Raw genomic sequence first — 15,513 nt, 5'->3', positions numbered from 1 at the left:
GAATAAGCGGTACTGGTGGAAAAGCATAAAGTAGGCAGCTGGGCCATTCGTGGGCCAGCGCATCCTTGCTCTTTGAAAAATAGATAGGGCAATGACAGTTGTCTTCGAAGGCGAAGAGGTCGACATCTGTCCTCCCAAAAACACTCCATATTATTTGAACCGTTTGGGAATGGAGGGCCCAATGTCTGCTCCCTGGTTCAGTCTGCCTGGCACATGCACTGCTTTCAGTGAATGTAATTTGCCCATAGGAGGAGATGTCTGACCTGTTGGTTTAGCCATCTCGACCTGAGCCCGCCTTGGCGGTTTATGTAGGAGACCACAGTTGTGTTGTCCGTGCGGACTAGAACATGGTGACTTGAGAGACGTGGTAAAAAAGTTTCGAGGGCTAGCACTACTGCCAGCATTTCTAGGCAGTTTATGTGCAACCGTGACTCCGTGCTCGACCATGAGCCGAAGGCCAGTTTGCCCTCGCACAGAGCGCCCCAACCCGAGTTGGAGGCGTCCGTGGTGACCACCATCCGTCTTGACACTGTTCCCAAGTGACCACGGGGCCAGGTCTTTGACACAGCCGCGGCCCACTTTGATCCAAAGCTGGCTTGAATGCCACGCTTGGGAAGGAACTCGTGATTTCAGCCAGTACTGCAGGGGGCGCATGTGCATCATACCCAGCGGAAGTACTGGAGAAGCTGATGCCATTAGGCCTAGCATTCTCAGAAATTTTTTTAGGGGTCTGTTGGTTCCCATTTTAAATGAACGTGCAAGCTGCTGTGTAGTCAGAGCGCGTTCGTCCGTTAGCCACGCCCTCATTTGGGCTGAGTCTAAAATCGTTCCCAGGAAGGAGGTTCTCTGCCTGGGAAGCAATGAGCTCTTGGCTGTATTTATTCTGAGACCCAGGCATTCTAGATGGCTGAGTAGCATAGATTTGTGAGATTTTATTTCTTCCTCTGAATGGGCCAGTTTGAGTCAGTCGTTGAGGTAGTTCAGAATGCGCATTCCCGCTTGTCTTAAGGGGGAGAGAGCTGCATCCATGCACTTCGTGAAAGTGCGGGGGGCCAGGGACAGGCCAAAGGGCAGGACTGTGTACTGATAAGCCTTCCTGTCGAACGCCTTGTTCAGGTGTCTGAGATCTAAGATGGGCCTGAGGCCACCATCTTTTTTGGGAACAAGGAAGTAGCGGCTGTAAAAACCCTGACTTGCTCTGAGCTGGAGGCACCGCCTCTATCGCTTTTATTTATTTTTATTATCAATAGGCTCTCTACTTCGGTTTTGAGGACGTGAGCCATGTTGCTGGGAGAGAGAGAGAGAGAGGGCGCGCGCGCTGCCGCTGAAGAAAGGGCGAGCTGCAGTGACAACAGTCTGTAACGTAAGCCTCACTCTCAATATCTCCAGCAGTCTGAGAGCGAGTAATACAGCAGGCTGCTGACTCTCGCAGGACGTCCGGGCTGGCTAGCTCACTATTCCGCTGCAGGCTCGTCAATTCACGGTGAAAGGTGGTGTAGTTCGAGTTTTACAGCGAGGACCGTAGATCATCGCTGAAGGAGATTAATCTGACGTTCCCTTTCAGTCGGTCACTACGACGTACGTCGGTAATTACCGACGAATTGGGATCACTTCAGAGAGCCCCTATCAGCTTCGAGAACTTAAGAACAGGCCAATGAACAATTGGCGTGCGAGATTTGCATCTCACGCTCCGCCCCGCGCCGCGGGTATAAACAGGAAGCGAGAGCACCGCACTGACGTCATTCACTTCGGAGCCGAACCGGCGTTTGAAGTTGCAGAGACTGCTTTCCTGTCTTTTCAGCGAAAGAGAATTCATCAGAGAACAGAGAAGAGGATCGTGTGCTGGTGTGACGGCGCTTTCCAGCGGGACCGCGAACTCAAGCTGCTAGAAGGAACAAACTGCTGTTATCACAGCAATCTGTTGGTATCGGTGGGCGTTCCTTTCTTTGAGTGCAAACACAGGCTGCACTATCCCCTGTGTGTTGCCGCGTTTTCCCTGGGTGCTTCAGCACTCTCTTAAAAGAGCGTTTCCTCACAAAAAGAGCAACACGGGTGTGACACTGCGTCTTTTTCAAGATGTCATTCCACCCGTGCGTTTCTGGATGCGGTCGTTCCCTCTCGCCCGCTGACGGCCACACTCACTGCATCACGTGCCTGGGCTTACAGCACGCTGAGGCAGCGTTTGTGAATAGCTTGTGTTCTCACTGCGGGAACATGACTATTGCGGTGCTTAGGTCTAGACTCACCTACCTCCGGGAAGGCGGAGTCCCCCTCCCCATACCTCGATCTAGAGCTATCCCTAACCAGGATAGACCTACTTCGACGGATGACCGGGGTGACCTGAGGATTACGTTCAGGACAAACCCGCCTAGTGTCCCTACGCAGGTCCCTGAACCCTCACAAGCACCGCTGCCGGTGGCGCCACCGGAAGAGATCGCTGGTCCCACCCACGGGCGCCCAGTCATCTCTTTCGGAGCGCCCGCGGACGAGCAGATGTCTATCGCAGCATCGGAGGGGGAGTTCCAGTCCTCGGAGGATGAGGATTCAGCTGTACTGCCTCCCTCTGGGAGAGTGGCAACGGCTGAGTCGGACCCTGAGTTGACGGCTATGCTTTCCCGGGCCGCCGAAAAGGTCGGGCTTGTGTGGAACCCTCCACCACGTCCCGAACCTTCTAGGTTGGATGATTGGTTTCTGGGGGGGGGGGTTGCGCTGGTTCTCAGCGTCCCGCCCCAGTGCCATTCTTCCCGGAGGTGCATGAGGAGCTTTCCAGGTCGTGGACGACACCCTTCAGTGCCAGAAACAGACCTGGAGGCTCCTCCCTCCTCACTACCCTTGACGGTGGACGGGCCAAGGGTTACGAGAGGATCCCGCCAGTCGAACGCGCCGTCGCGATGCAGCTGCGTCCGGCGACCGCCTCCGAGTGCCGTGGTGATCCTCGTCTCCCGTCCAAAGCTTGTAGGCTTTCGTCCAGTCTAACTGTGAAGGCCTACAAGTCCTGCGGACAGGCCGCGTCCGCCTTGCATGCCATGGCGTTGCTCCAGGTGCACCAGGCCCAGGCACTCATGGACATGCACGAGGGTAGGTCTGACCCAGAGCTCCTCCGGGAGCTCCGGGCGGCGACGGACCTCGCCCTCCGGGCGACGAAAGTTACCACCCGTTCCGTGGGTCAGGCGATGTCCACCTTAGAGGTCCAGGAACGGCATCTCTGGCTCAACCTGGCCGACATGAGGGAGACTGACAAGAACCGGTTCCTGGACTCCCCCATATCGTCGGCCGGGTTGTTCGGCGACGCGGTCGAGAATTTCGCCCAGCAATTCTCGGCCGCCCAGAAGCAGACGGAGGCCATCAAACACATCCTGCACCGGCGGCCCGCTGCTGCCTCCACCCAGCCGCCGGCTGCAGCACCTCCGCCTGCCCGTCGCCGAGGACGTCCTCCTGCGGCCGCCCCCGCTCCCGCCCCAGCCCAGCAGCAGCCTTCCACCGGCCGTGGGCGTGGAGCTGGTCGCGGGAAGAACGTCCAGCCCGCTCAGGCCGCTGCCAAGCCAGGTGGCAAGCGCCGTCGGAAGAGACCCTGAGACGGGCCGCCCAGAGATGGAGGAAACTGCTCTTCAGGAGATGGCTGCAGCACCTCTCCTTCCCCCGGTGGAGGGCCGGGGGAACCCCATTTTTCTTTCTGTTCCGCCACTGGCCCCAGTGCCAGTGGCACCCAAATTTTCAATAAAAGAGCAGTTTCTAACATCTCTGGGTGCCAAGAGAGCGCGTCTGGCGGTATGCGACGCTACCATGCCTCGTACCCCTCAGACACCTCTCTCCTCGCCAACAGGGGGCGTCGGTTGTGCGGACGCACACAAAGTGCCTCCCCACGCTCGCCCGTCCCCTCAGCGGATGCAGGTCGTGTGTCAGACCCAGACCCCTGCACGGACCACTCCCATGTCGTCCTGGGGCCCCTGCGTTCCGCTGCGCTGCCCACGGATGCCTCACCCACGGGTTGGGGTGCCACGTACAACGGGCTTGCAGTATCGGGTCTGTGGACGGGGCCCCAACTGCAATGGCATATCAATTGCCTAGAGTTGCTGGCAGTTCGTCTTGCTCTCAGCCGCCTCAAAGGGTCGCTCAAAGACAAGCATATTCTGGTCCGGACGGACAGCACGACGGCCGTTGCGTACATCAACAAACAAGGTGGTCTACGCTCCCGCCGTTTGTCCCAACTCGCCCGCCATCTCCTCCTGTGGAGTCAGAAGCATCTGAGGTCCCTTCGTGCTATTCACATTCCGGGCCTGCTCAACCGTGCGGCCAACGAGCTGTCGCGGTTGAAAGTGCTTCCCGGAGAGTGGCGACTCCACCCCCAGGTGGTCCAGCTGATTTGGAGTCGCTTTGGGGCCGCACAGATCGATCTGTTTGCCGCCCATGACACGACCCACTGCCAGTTGTTCTATTCCCTGTCCGAGGGGACCCTCGGCACGGATGCACTCGCACACAGCTGGCCCCGGGCTCTGCGCAAATATGCGTTTCCCCCAGTGAGCCTTCTTGCACAGACTCTGTGCAAGGTCAGGGAGGACGAGGAGCAACTCCTCTTGGTAGCTCCGTACTGGCCCAACAGGACGTGGTTCCCGGAACTAGTGCTCCTCGCGACAGCACCTCCTTGGCCCATTCCTCTGAGGCAGGACCTTCTGTCTCAGAGACGGGGCACCCTATGGCACCCGCGTCCAGACCTCTGGAAACTCCATGTCTGGTCCCTGGACGGGACGCGGAGGTTCTAGGTGACCTACCGCAAGCGGTAGTCGACACCATCGCTTCCGCCAGAGCCCCCTCTACGAGACGGCTATATGCGTTGAAGTGGAACCTGTTCGTCGACTGGTGCTCTTCTCGCCGAGAAGACCCCCGGAAGTGTTCGATCGGATCTGTGCTATCTTTTCTTCAAGACGGGTTGGAGCGAAGGCTGTCTCCCTCCACCCTCAAGGTATATGTTGCCGCCATCGCCGCAAGCCATGACCTCATTAATGGTGAGTCCTTAGGCAAGCATGATCTGATCGTCAGGTTCCTAAGGGGAGCGAGGAGACTAAATCCTCCTCGCCCTTCTTCTATACCCTCTTGGGACTTGACTCTGGTGCTGACCGCACTGCAGAGGGCACCCTTCGAGCCTTTACAGTCAGTAGAGCTTAAGATCTTGTCTCTAAAGACAATACTCCTGATTGCATTGGCCTCAGTTAAGAGGGTAGGGGACCTGCAGGCATTTTCGGTCGACGAATCGTGCCTGGAATTCGGGCCGGGTGATTCCCAGGTGACCCTGAGACCCCGGCCTGGATATGTGCCCAAGGTTCCCACTACTCCCTTCCGGGACCAAGTGGTGAGCCTGCAAGCGCTGCCTTCGGAGGAGGCAGACCCAGCCCTAGCTGTGCTCTGTCCCGTCCGTGCTCTCCGGACTTACGTGGACAGAACGCAAAGCTTCAGGACCTCAGAGCAGCTCTTCGTCTGTTACGGAGGACAGCAGAAGGGAAAGGCTGTCTCCAAGCAGAGGATGGCCCACTGGATAGTGGATGCCATCGTCTTGGCGTATGAATCCCAAGACGTGCCCTGCCCGCTCGGGGTTAGAGCTCACTCCACCAGGGGTGTAGCTTCATCCTGGGCGCTGGCTCGTGGCGCCTCGCTGACAGACATTTGTAGAGCTGCGGGCTGGGCGACACCCAACACGTTCGCTAGGTTTTATAGCCTGCGTGTAGAGCCGGTGGCTTCTCGTGTGCTCGCTTCCCATAGTCAGCTTCACTGAAGTGCCCGTTCTAGTGTCGGCTTGCTGCGCCATTCCCTTCCCCTGGAACGGATACGTGCGCTTATTTTCTCCAGTCGAGTTCCCCAGGATTGGCGAACCCTGTTGAGTCCTCCGCACCCCTCGGCAGTCGGATGTTGCGGAGCGTCCGACGCCAGGTCTGGTACTCGTATGCATTGGTGGAACTTGTGTCAGGCTGGGTTCCGTATGTCGTGACTCCTACGGCGGTCCCATACGTGTATTCTCCACGGTACAGCTCCCTACGGCGAGCTTGTGTCTTTCCCTTGGCAGAATTCCTCTGCCGTCTCAGTACGGTGTCGTCCCCCGCCTGCATTAGGCCGGGGCCTCCCCTGGGACTTCGTATGTTGAGCTGCCCACGGCCAGCCCATACGTATTCTTTCCACATGGTAACTCCCTCTGGGCATGATGTGGCTCCCGCAGCGTCCTTCGGGCACGCTTTCCCAGCGTTATCCAATCAAGTCTGCTGAATGGGTCTTGCGGAACAGCAGTATGACTCTCCTGGCGTGAATCTCCCCGCCCGCTTCAGAACGGGGTCTGAGGGGCTCTCGCTGGGCGCTGGTAGTGGTAGTAACTGTGGCGCTTTCCATAGGGATCCCAATTCGTCGTAATTACCGACGTACGTCGTAGTGACCGGCTGAAAGGGAACGTCTCGGTTACGTATGGTAACCCTCGTTCCCTGAAGGAGGGAACGGAGACGTACGTCCCGTCGCCACAGTTCCTTCCATCACTGCTTGGCCGAGTCACTGGTTCGGCTCCTCAGTGAAAAACGTCAGTGCGGTGCTCTCGCTTCCTGTTTATACCCGCGGCGCGGGGCGGAGCGCGAGATGCAAATTGTTCATTGGCCTGTTCTTAAGTTCTCGAAGCTGATAGGGGCTCTCTGAAGTGATCCCAATTCGTCGGTAATTATCGACGTACGTCTCCGTTCCCTCCTTCAGGGAACGAGGGTTACCATACGTAACTGAGACGTTTTTGACAGTTACAGCGTATTTTATATGCCCCTTTCATGGGTTTCTGCGCTCAGTTTCACATGCTTTGTGCCCATTGGTTCGCTCAGATTACGCTGTTCTGCCATTGGTTCATGCAGTTCCCACTGGCCAGCCAATAGCGTGCAAGATGTCTCGACACTGTTTGACTGGGCAGTAGCAGTACGAACTGACCGTGCGAAAGGGAACAACTCTTTCACTAAATATATGCACAATTTTAGCCTATATATTTATTATATTGTACTTAACCTGTTAATGATGTCTTGATTATTTAATGTATGTTTAAATAAACCTGTCATGAAAATGACAGACACTGTGTATAAATTATTATATTTCAACAACGAATTGGAGAAAAAACTATTTTATAATTAGATTTAGAAGTTATTGCAAAAACTGCCTTATGTGAAGTTTACATGTTTGCGTACAATGTGTTATTTGAGTGCTGATTATTATACCTAAATATAAATAGCAACTGAATTTAGGCTACTAGTTTGGGCTCTGTTGTTAACCTTTAATATTAATGTGCAAGTAAGGGCTCCCTATAGTTCACACCAATATCTTCAATAAACTTTTAGTTATAATTTAATTAATTTATGGACAGACACTTTTTTTTCAGTAAACCACTTAAAAATAAATAAAAAGCAATTTTGTAAAACTGCTGTACCGAACCCATACTGAACCCATACCGAACCGTGACCTCAAAACCGAGGTATGTACCGAACCGTCAGTTTTGTGTACCGTTACACCCCTAAAATATATATATATATATTTTTTTTTTTTCTGTATGGGATTGTAGGCTGCTTCGAAAATATTCTTGATTTTGTAATGTAAATGTTATTTACAGTGATAATGATTTTCTCTCTCTAGCATCAACAGCTATTCAGCAAGTAAATCAGGCTGTTGATGCTGAGGATCAGAAAGCTCTACTGGCCAGCCTTCGGTTGGCTGCACTTGGTCTTGTAGGAGTCCTTGATGACAACTCCTGCTTTTATCTGGAGCACTTCACATCCTACAGGAAGCATAAAGTTAAGGTACTGAAGCTGATTTCTACAGTATATTAGTTTAAATTACTCTTGATTTTGGGTCAAAAGAATTTGATGAGCATGTTTATGACTTCTGTATGTTAGGATGCTGGTGCCGGTGCAGGTGCTCAGCTGGAGAGGGAAGAGATTCAGAGGGTCATCACTTCCTGTAATGAGTTTGCAGAGGCAGAGAAACGCAGTAAGTTGCACACACATGCACCCTTGATTGGCTGATAATGTATAGACTAGAGTGCATTTTAGTCATTTTGAGTGCTTTAGTACATATATTTCGGAGCCAATAGCCTCATGGGCAGCACTCCAACATGTAGCACAGTCCCACTTTGGGCAACCCGAGTTTGAGGTTCTAAAAGCAGATGATTACTGAACTGATACCAGCATATATTGTGTTTCTCCATTCATATGATTGTTCTGTGTTTTTCTGATACTACTGATTATTGTGCTCTTGATGGACACAGAGCAGGAGGCAGTTGTTGCAATCAATGCAGCTATTCGGCGAGGCGTTCCAGAAGAGACCGTGGAGGAGCTCCTGAACCCAGAGGCCCAGTTACCCATCGTCTACCACACTGCTGCCAGCCTGTACCAGGCCGAACTCTTCAGCCTGCAGCTCGGCTCTCAGGTCAGCTCGCTTATTCTTTTTCCCCCCGCAATGTTAAGCTCTTTCTTGTCCTTACTTACAAAACAAGTTTTAATTTCCAATCATCTCAGAACAAGGCCGGTCTTACTCATGAGGAGCTGTGTGTAGCTGTGGAGATGCTGTCTGCTGTGTCTGTGTTAAATGAGGTGCTGGACACTAAAGACTCAGTGGCCGTCATTGAGCAGCTCAGTGACTCTCCACTGGGCTTCAGTGGTCTGGATGCTGACAATTTACAGAGGTACAGTGACACTATTGATTGAAAAAGAGAGAGGATACTATATGCCACACTTAGAAGATATTTAGTAATTTACTTGATCGTGTGGTTCATTTGCTTTGTTAGGTATGCAGACACGCTGATTCGTCTCAGAGCAGAGTCCCTCGCCCAGGGTCAAGAGTTCCTCACCTGGAATGATGTTCAGAAGTGCATCGACAATGTCAATGTCCATGTGCACGAGGAACATGAGAGTAAGCAATCTTTGAAATTAATTATAAACTACCATTCAAAAGTTTGTGGTCCGTAAGATTTTTTCTTCTTCTTTGAAATAAATGAATACTTTGTCTTTTATTCAGCAAGGATGCATTAAATTGTTCAAAAGGGACAGTAAAGACATTCATAATGCTACAAAAGATTACTTACTTTACAGAAGATCAAATCTTTCTTTTAATCAAAGAATCCTGAAAAATGTATCACAATTTCCACCAAAAATATTAAGCAGAACATTTTCAACATTGATAATAATAAATGTTTCTTGAGCACCAAATCAGCATTTGATTATATACAGACTTGGTGAACATAAGAGACTTCTTTCAAAAACATGTTTAAAAAACTTACCGACCCCAAACCTTCAAACAGTAGTGTATATTTCAAAATCATCAGCACATAAGTTGAAAGGGAAGTATTGAAACAGTTTTTCCCCTTTCAAAAGTGTATCCAGTTTTAATGCATTTCATTAAAGACATTAATATATTTTCTTATATAGATTTTTGATGTTATGTTATTTTCTTTCAGATGAGCTATATAATATAATATATTATAGTATAATATAATATAATATAATAAAACAAAATAAGGTGTAGCAAAATACCTCTCATTTATAATGTATTTAACTCAATATATTGAACTTTAAAGGTTATTAAAATCTACCATACAAAGAGAAAGTTACTCCATAATGTTTTGATAAGCTGGTGTGGTTGAGTGTGCATGCATTATGCATCATTGATTCAGTTTGTATAAATCACACAGAATAGTTTTATTGAACATTCAATGAATCTCACAAGTAAACAGGTGTACTTTGCCAGCCCTAATTATAACATATAAAAGTTAAATATTATCTTAAAGCAACATATTTGTACAAGCATAATGAAATTACAACATTTTTGTCAATTTCTTAATTGAAATGTACACACATCAATGACTATTCCATTGCATCATGAGTTTTTGAGCACATCAAATTCCCATGTTCTGTGTGTAGGAGTCATTGCTATCGCTGAGATCAACGAAGCTCTAAATTCTGGAGATCCAGAGAAGACACTCGCCGCCCTCCTACTCCCTACAGCTAAACTACAGGGAGTCAAGCCAGCCACCGCCAAACACTATCACGATCTACTGCTGAGCACCAAAGACCTCATCTGCAAGGTGAAATAGAATAACTGAACCAATGAAATGTCTAAGAGGTTACATCTATTGTTTGAATTACTCTTGAATTGCTCTTATTCAAATAACTTAAAAGACTTCGTATTCAGCTTGACTTAGTTTTATGTTCAAAGCTTGAGTGTCTAAAGTGCAAAGTGGGAAGTCCAACCATAACATCCTCAATCAACTGTTAAGCCATTTTAGATAAGGAAGCCCCCCTTGCAGGGACTGCAACAAAAACATCCTGCTATTTAGAAGACCTTAGAGAGTGGACAAAGCTTTCAAAGGTCTAGAGCTAAAGGATCTAAACTTGACTTGGGAAGTTGAAGTCTTTGTGAGGAGATAAGAGAGGAAAGGGTCCAGACAGCTGTGGAAGGAACACAGACATACGGCTGCTCTGTAGTAATAATACAAGTCATACTGCTTCTCAGTGTACAGCTTCACATAGTGTGCAAAAAGAAGTGCACTACATGGAGCAAAACACACTAAAAAGATCCCAAACACCAACGTGCTGGCCTTCATGTAGTGTTTCCAGTCAAGACTGGAACGATTTAGGTGGTAGATGATGGATCCGTAAACAAATGCGATGACCAGCGATGGCAGGATGAATCCCAGGCAGATCAGACTCAATCTGTATGGAATCAAAGCATTGTAGGACGGCTCTTCATAGGGCTGGATATCATGACACGTCACCAACTCTTGCCCGAATACGTGGTAGCTTTGCCGAACCAGAAACTCTGGTGCCATCGCAATTGCAAAAACCACCCAAATGGTTAAGCTCGCCCAGATCGCACAGTACCTTTTCGACATTGTCCTGTAGAGGAACGGGTGCACCACCGCAAGGTAGCGCATCACACTAATACACATGTGGGCATGGATGGAGCAGTAGATGTTACCATAAAAGAAGGCAGTCACCACCTTGCAGGCCAGCTCTCCAAAGATCCAGTCATTGTTATTGAGGTGATAGTGGACTCTGAGTGGGAGAGAAAGAAGCAGGAGAAGGTCTGAAACTGCTAGGCTAAAATATAGGATAGTGCTGGAAAGATTCTTTCTTCCACTGAGGCAAGCCAACACAAAGACGTTAGAGGGGATCCCGATGAGGATGGCTAGGATGTACGCGGATGGAATGATCCTAGTGCTGACAATTCCAGTGGTGTAATTGATGACGTTAGCATTGGCGTTTATCTCAGGCTGCATGATAGATGTGTTGGAGAGCAGGGAAATATTGAACACTATTATCGTTCCAGGAAACGTTTTTGGCTTTGGAAATTGTTTTGGCATATTGATGCTGGAATATATTGATGCTGAAAAAAAAAAAAAAAAATTTTTAAATACTGAAATAAAGTGTGTTTTTACAGTAAATAACAGTTTCACACAGCTTGATACTGAAAGTTGCATTTAAACTGAATTAAATATAAGTCAACAACAATTATTAGATAAGCAGACACTGCTTTGAGTCATTATTTTTTAACAGTAATAATAATAACTTTGCACATTAAATGCTAAATACATATTTTAGTCACTTTATTAGCTGGAATAATCTAGAAAACATTGGTTGTGGAAATGTGACATTAAGTCTTATCAATTGAACAGACTGTATTTGAAATTAAATATAACGCCTGCTCTGACTATGGATGATATGCTTTGGTTTCAGTTTTGAATATTATAGGCACAGATGGTCCAGATTATTCACACATGAGTCTTGACAAACATTGAACTATAAGAGTAAGACAGTACAAGCTGCCAACATCAAGAATTGTGTATTTTTTAAAATAAAAAAACCCTAATATTTCAAATAATTTATTTTAAATCATTGAAGTGTTACATTTGAACTATTTGACATTATATTTACTTACTGTATCTCACAAACTCGCCATCTTTATATTGTTATATTTGTGGCACATTGTATTTTGAGAATAATTTGTTTTAGATGATTGAAAAATCACTAGATCTACTAGTGACTGGAAATGAAATTCCATTGTCGTCATAAACTGCTACTGTAGCTGAGAGTCAAGAGTCAAGTCATTAGGGCAGTCAGTCAACTGCCCTAAAGTTTAATTTTTTTAGTCACAAAATCATGACTTCAGTCCATGTCCTCGTCTCTACCACATAGCAATCAGCTGTTAATCTCGAACTATCCTTAACTGTTAGAGAAAATTGGTCTTACCTGAATTTTGAAGTGAATCTTCAAACATTAATGGTAATAGCAGCAGCACAAATACTCTCCACATGCTTGAAAGGTTTTTCCAGTGAATTTTTACAAAGTATTGTTCATCAAGCAACTTAACATGACCTACAAGTGTCTGTTCTGAACATCAGTCATCTGTATATTGAGATCACCAATGTCTGCGGCGAAGGGCGTGATGGTTTCCTGTCTCAGAGAGTTTGTATTCAGAATTGCTCAGTGCTCATGTTTCAGGCATGTCAGGAAATGTTGAGTGACGCAAGACTTCCCCCATATGGTTCCAATTCATAGACCAAACTTTTTACTAACATTTGCCCACAAATATTTCCTAAATAACAAACAGGAATGTTGAAATAATGTTTGGTGTTCTGAACACTTGAGTAACTTGAATGAATTTCTTTCATTCTTTTTTTTCTTTCGTTCTTTCTTTCTGGCTTCATTCAGGTCAAATAAATAAATGGTACTTTTTCAGGATATCAGTGTCAACAAATGATGGGTAGAATGATAACTTTTGTTTTTCACAGCAGTCAAAATCATCAGGTTGCGGGTTCCTACCTTTTTCTTTTTATTCTGGTAAAAATTTGTAAAACACTGCGATCTGGGCACACTATTTACCGAACTAAATAAATTATTCCCATTAATTATTTGATAAATTTTGACTCTAATTTCTTTCCCTCTATTTGTATTCACATCTCTCTTCTGGTCTATTTTCACTACTTTCACGCCTTCACGTTTCTAAAGTAGTGAAACACAACAGACCAAATACTGCACCATATTTTTTTATCTTTTAAAATGAAGGAAATTGTTTCATTATTTCATTGTTCAACACATACAGTGTTCACCTGTGTTTTCAAAATTCTGTAAACTAAATTAGGGAAATTCTTCGGTTAACTTTGCTCTTAACATTTGACATCATGCATTAAGATGCTATTATATTATATGACTGCTGTGAAAACCTCAGCATGAGCAAAACATTTACCAAGAAGATAATTCCTGTTTAAGTAGTGACAGATGCACAGAATGTATAATACAGTCTCCAATCTTTACTTGATTTACTGTAGTTACTTATTCAGAATAAATTGGTGTGTAGTAGCAGATGATTTGTTTGCTCTTTAACAGTGTGTGAGCAGTACACATGTTTGTATAGAGCATGTGCTGACTGTGTATTGTGCTGTAACAGAGCTCCGGAGATGAATCTGCTGTGCTGTGGCTGGACCAGATCCAGGAGGCCGTACACACTGGCAACCAGGACCAGGAGGATGCACTCAAATGTAAGTGTGTAACCAAATATAAGTTGCATGAAATCTTTTATGTTCATTTTGTTAATTTCCTATACATATCCCTGTGAAGGATGTATAGTAATACATTCACAAAATAGCCTATAACCTTTCAAATCTGGGTTTGTAATTTAAAATATATTTTCTGTGATTAATCACAATTAAAAACACTTAATTTTTTAATATATTTTATAAATGTAGTCATTTCACAGTTAATTTCCAAATTAATTTAGAAAAAAAGACAGTACATATTTAAATACTTGTATTCTTTTTAATATAAAAAGAATTGTATTTGTATTCTTTTCTTTAAATACTCGGAATCTTTTTATGAATGAAGGCCAGTATCACTGATACTGCTACCAGGGTCTCAAATTATTTCCCCCATTTTAAACATTAATTATAGCCATTCAACTTTACAGTGTAATTGAAAGATATCAATTTTTACATTTACATTTATTAGGCTTCAAAAAATTACTTTTAAGTGAACTTATCAGGATACTCAACAAAACATTAATGCGTTAATTCCATTAAATATTAACACAAAACGTTAACGTTGACAGCACTAATGATAATATATATAAAATTCACAATAAAAAGTCACGTTTGGTTGCAATGAATGCACAACAATGGAGAAACTAACTGAAAAACACTAACAATATAACTAGGAACACCCAGGAAATATCAGGAAAACACTAGAACGCAATCACATCATACAAAGATGACACCGAACAATGAACTGAGGAAACAAAAGCTGGGCATACACTGTGCGAATTCAGCAAGGTTACCTACTCACACTGTACGAGTAGATCGCATGCGATGAAAAGCCAAAGCTCACGGTTTATGTGCTCACACTGTGCGGTCCGATCGTCGAGCGCGACTTGTCTGCTCACACTGTTCGAGTGAAAGATGCGCGAAAAAACCTATAATAGAGAGATAGCCTATCAAATGCATCAGCTATCGATATCAAGAGGATTTAGCATTTACAATTTATGTATATAAATGAACATTATTATTAGGGTAGGCCTACTTTTATTATTAAATTGATATTACATTTATTGCCCCGCGCTAATTTTATAACGCATCAATGCATAACCGATACTCTGCATAATAAAAGAATAGATAGATTAGCCTACTCCTCATTATTTAAATACATTTTGCCCAATTAAACAAGAAATTATAGGCCTATAATTAAAATGATTATCAGTCTATATTATGCCATAACACTGCAATAATATTATCAGAAAGTAAGAGCAGCTTTATTTAAAAAACAACTTGTTTAACACGAAATGGGTCTATACTTCTCTTCTAATTTGTTTCACAATATGGGCCACAAGAGAAATATTAAGAATATAAATTAAGACAGTTATAGGCATATCAGCATATTTTTAAGAAGATCTACGTAGGCCTATCTTGTCTCTGTGAGAATATGCGCCGAAAGCTCGTCAGATTTTACTTTCACTTTCACCGACTTTCGTGCACATTGCGTTTTAGCGTGATATCCACTGACTCGCCTTCATGATTTAAAACGAAAAGAAAAAAAATCGATATTGCGCCGTGACATTTTGTCATTCTTTTCTTTTGTCAAATGATGGACAATGGTTCACATTTTTTCCCATGATAATAAAATTAATTAAATATTAAATAATAGTAAATAAAAAATTTGTGAAAGTAAAACAAGTAAATTAATATTCTAAGTTAAATGAATAAAAGAGGCACTGATAGGCTAAACACGGTGGTTTGAACGTCTTAGATTATCCATTTTACAACATGAACTGGAGGCAAGCAACAGTTTGCTTAATTGCTGCTATTTGATAACTGCCTACAGAACTTAATCTCCCTCTTTTCGTTTTCTTTCTTGCTGCATTAAAGATCAAATGGTTCAACTTCTGCTCTCGCGCAGGCGCAGTGATGAGAAATAGAGCAATCAGTTCGTAGCTCTGCTTCAGCTGTTTAATAACCTGACGAGGAGCGAC

At 45.5% G+C, this 15,513-nt stretch overlaps 2 protein-coding genes across 2 annotated transcripts in view; one reads left to right on the top strand and one right to left on the bottom strand.

The window, feature by feature from the left end:
* Positions 1 to 15,513, top strand: part of iqgap2 (IQ motif containing GTPase activating protein 2) — an 84,113-nt gene that overhangs the window by 48,423 nt on the left and 20,177 nt on the right. Inside the window, exons 10-16 of the mRNA XM_079814776.1 lie at positions 7,636 to 7,799; positions 7,896 to 7,989; positions 8,267 to 8,427; positions 8,517 to 8,683; positions 8,786 to 8,910; positions 9,918 to 10,081; positions 13,444 to 13,534. Of these exons, the coding sequence (XP_079670902.1) occupies positions 7,636 to 7,799; positions 7,896 to 7,989; positions 8,267 to 8,427; positions 8,517 to 8,683; positions 8,786 to 8,910; positions 9,918 to 10,081; positions 13,444 to 13,534 (966 nt within the window). The remainder of the gene's footprint in view (positions 1 to 7,635; positions 7,800 to 7,895; positions 7,990 to 8,266; positions 8,428 to 8,516; positions 8,684 to 8,785; positions 8,911 to 9,917; positions 10,082 to 13,443; positions 13,535 to 15,513) is intronic.
* Positions 9,678 to 12,428, bottom strand: f2rl2 (coagulation factor II (thrombin) receptor-like 2). Its single transcript, XM_079814780.1, has 2 exons — positions 12,246 to 12,428; positions 9,678 to 11,382 (listed from the first exon to the last, which is right to left on the bottom strand). The coding sequence occupies exons 1-2, from the start codon at positions 12,307 to 12,309 to the stop codon at positions 10,340 to 10,342; spliced, it is 1,107 nt and encodes a 368-aa protein (XP_079670906.1). The 5' UTR covers positions 12,310 to 12,428; the 3' UTR covers positions 9,678 to 10,339.

Source organism: Gobio gobio, assembly GCF_949357685.1.
Source record: "Gobio gobio genome assembly, chromosome: 4".
Taxonomy (NCBI): domain Eukaryota; kingdom Metazoa; phylum Chordata; class Actinopteri; order Cypriniformes; family Gobionidae; genus Gobio; species Gobio gobio.
This window is presented reverse-complemented; position numbering and strand designations above follow the sequence as displayed.

What these genes read in the sequence shown, in the direction of transcription:
- f2rl2 (XM_079814780.1), bottom strand. Translation starts at nt 12,309, where the DNA reads ATGTGGAGAGTATTTGTGCTGCTGCTATTACCATTAATGTTTGAAGAT. An exon ending in AGATTCACTTCAAAATTCAG is followed by an intron (nt 11,383 to 12,245) that starts GTAAGACCAATT and finishes TTTTTTTTTCAG; the next exon opens with CATCAATATATTCCAGCATC.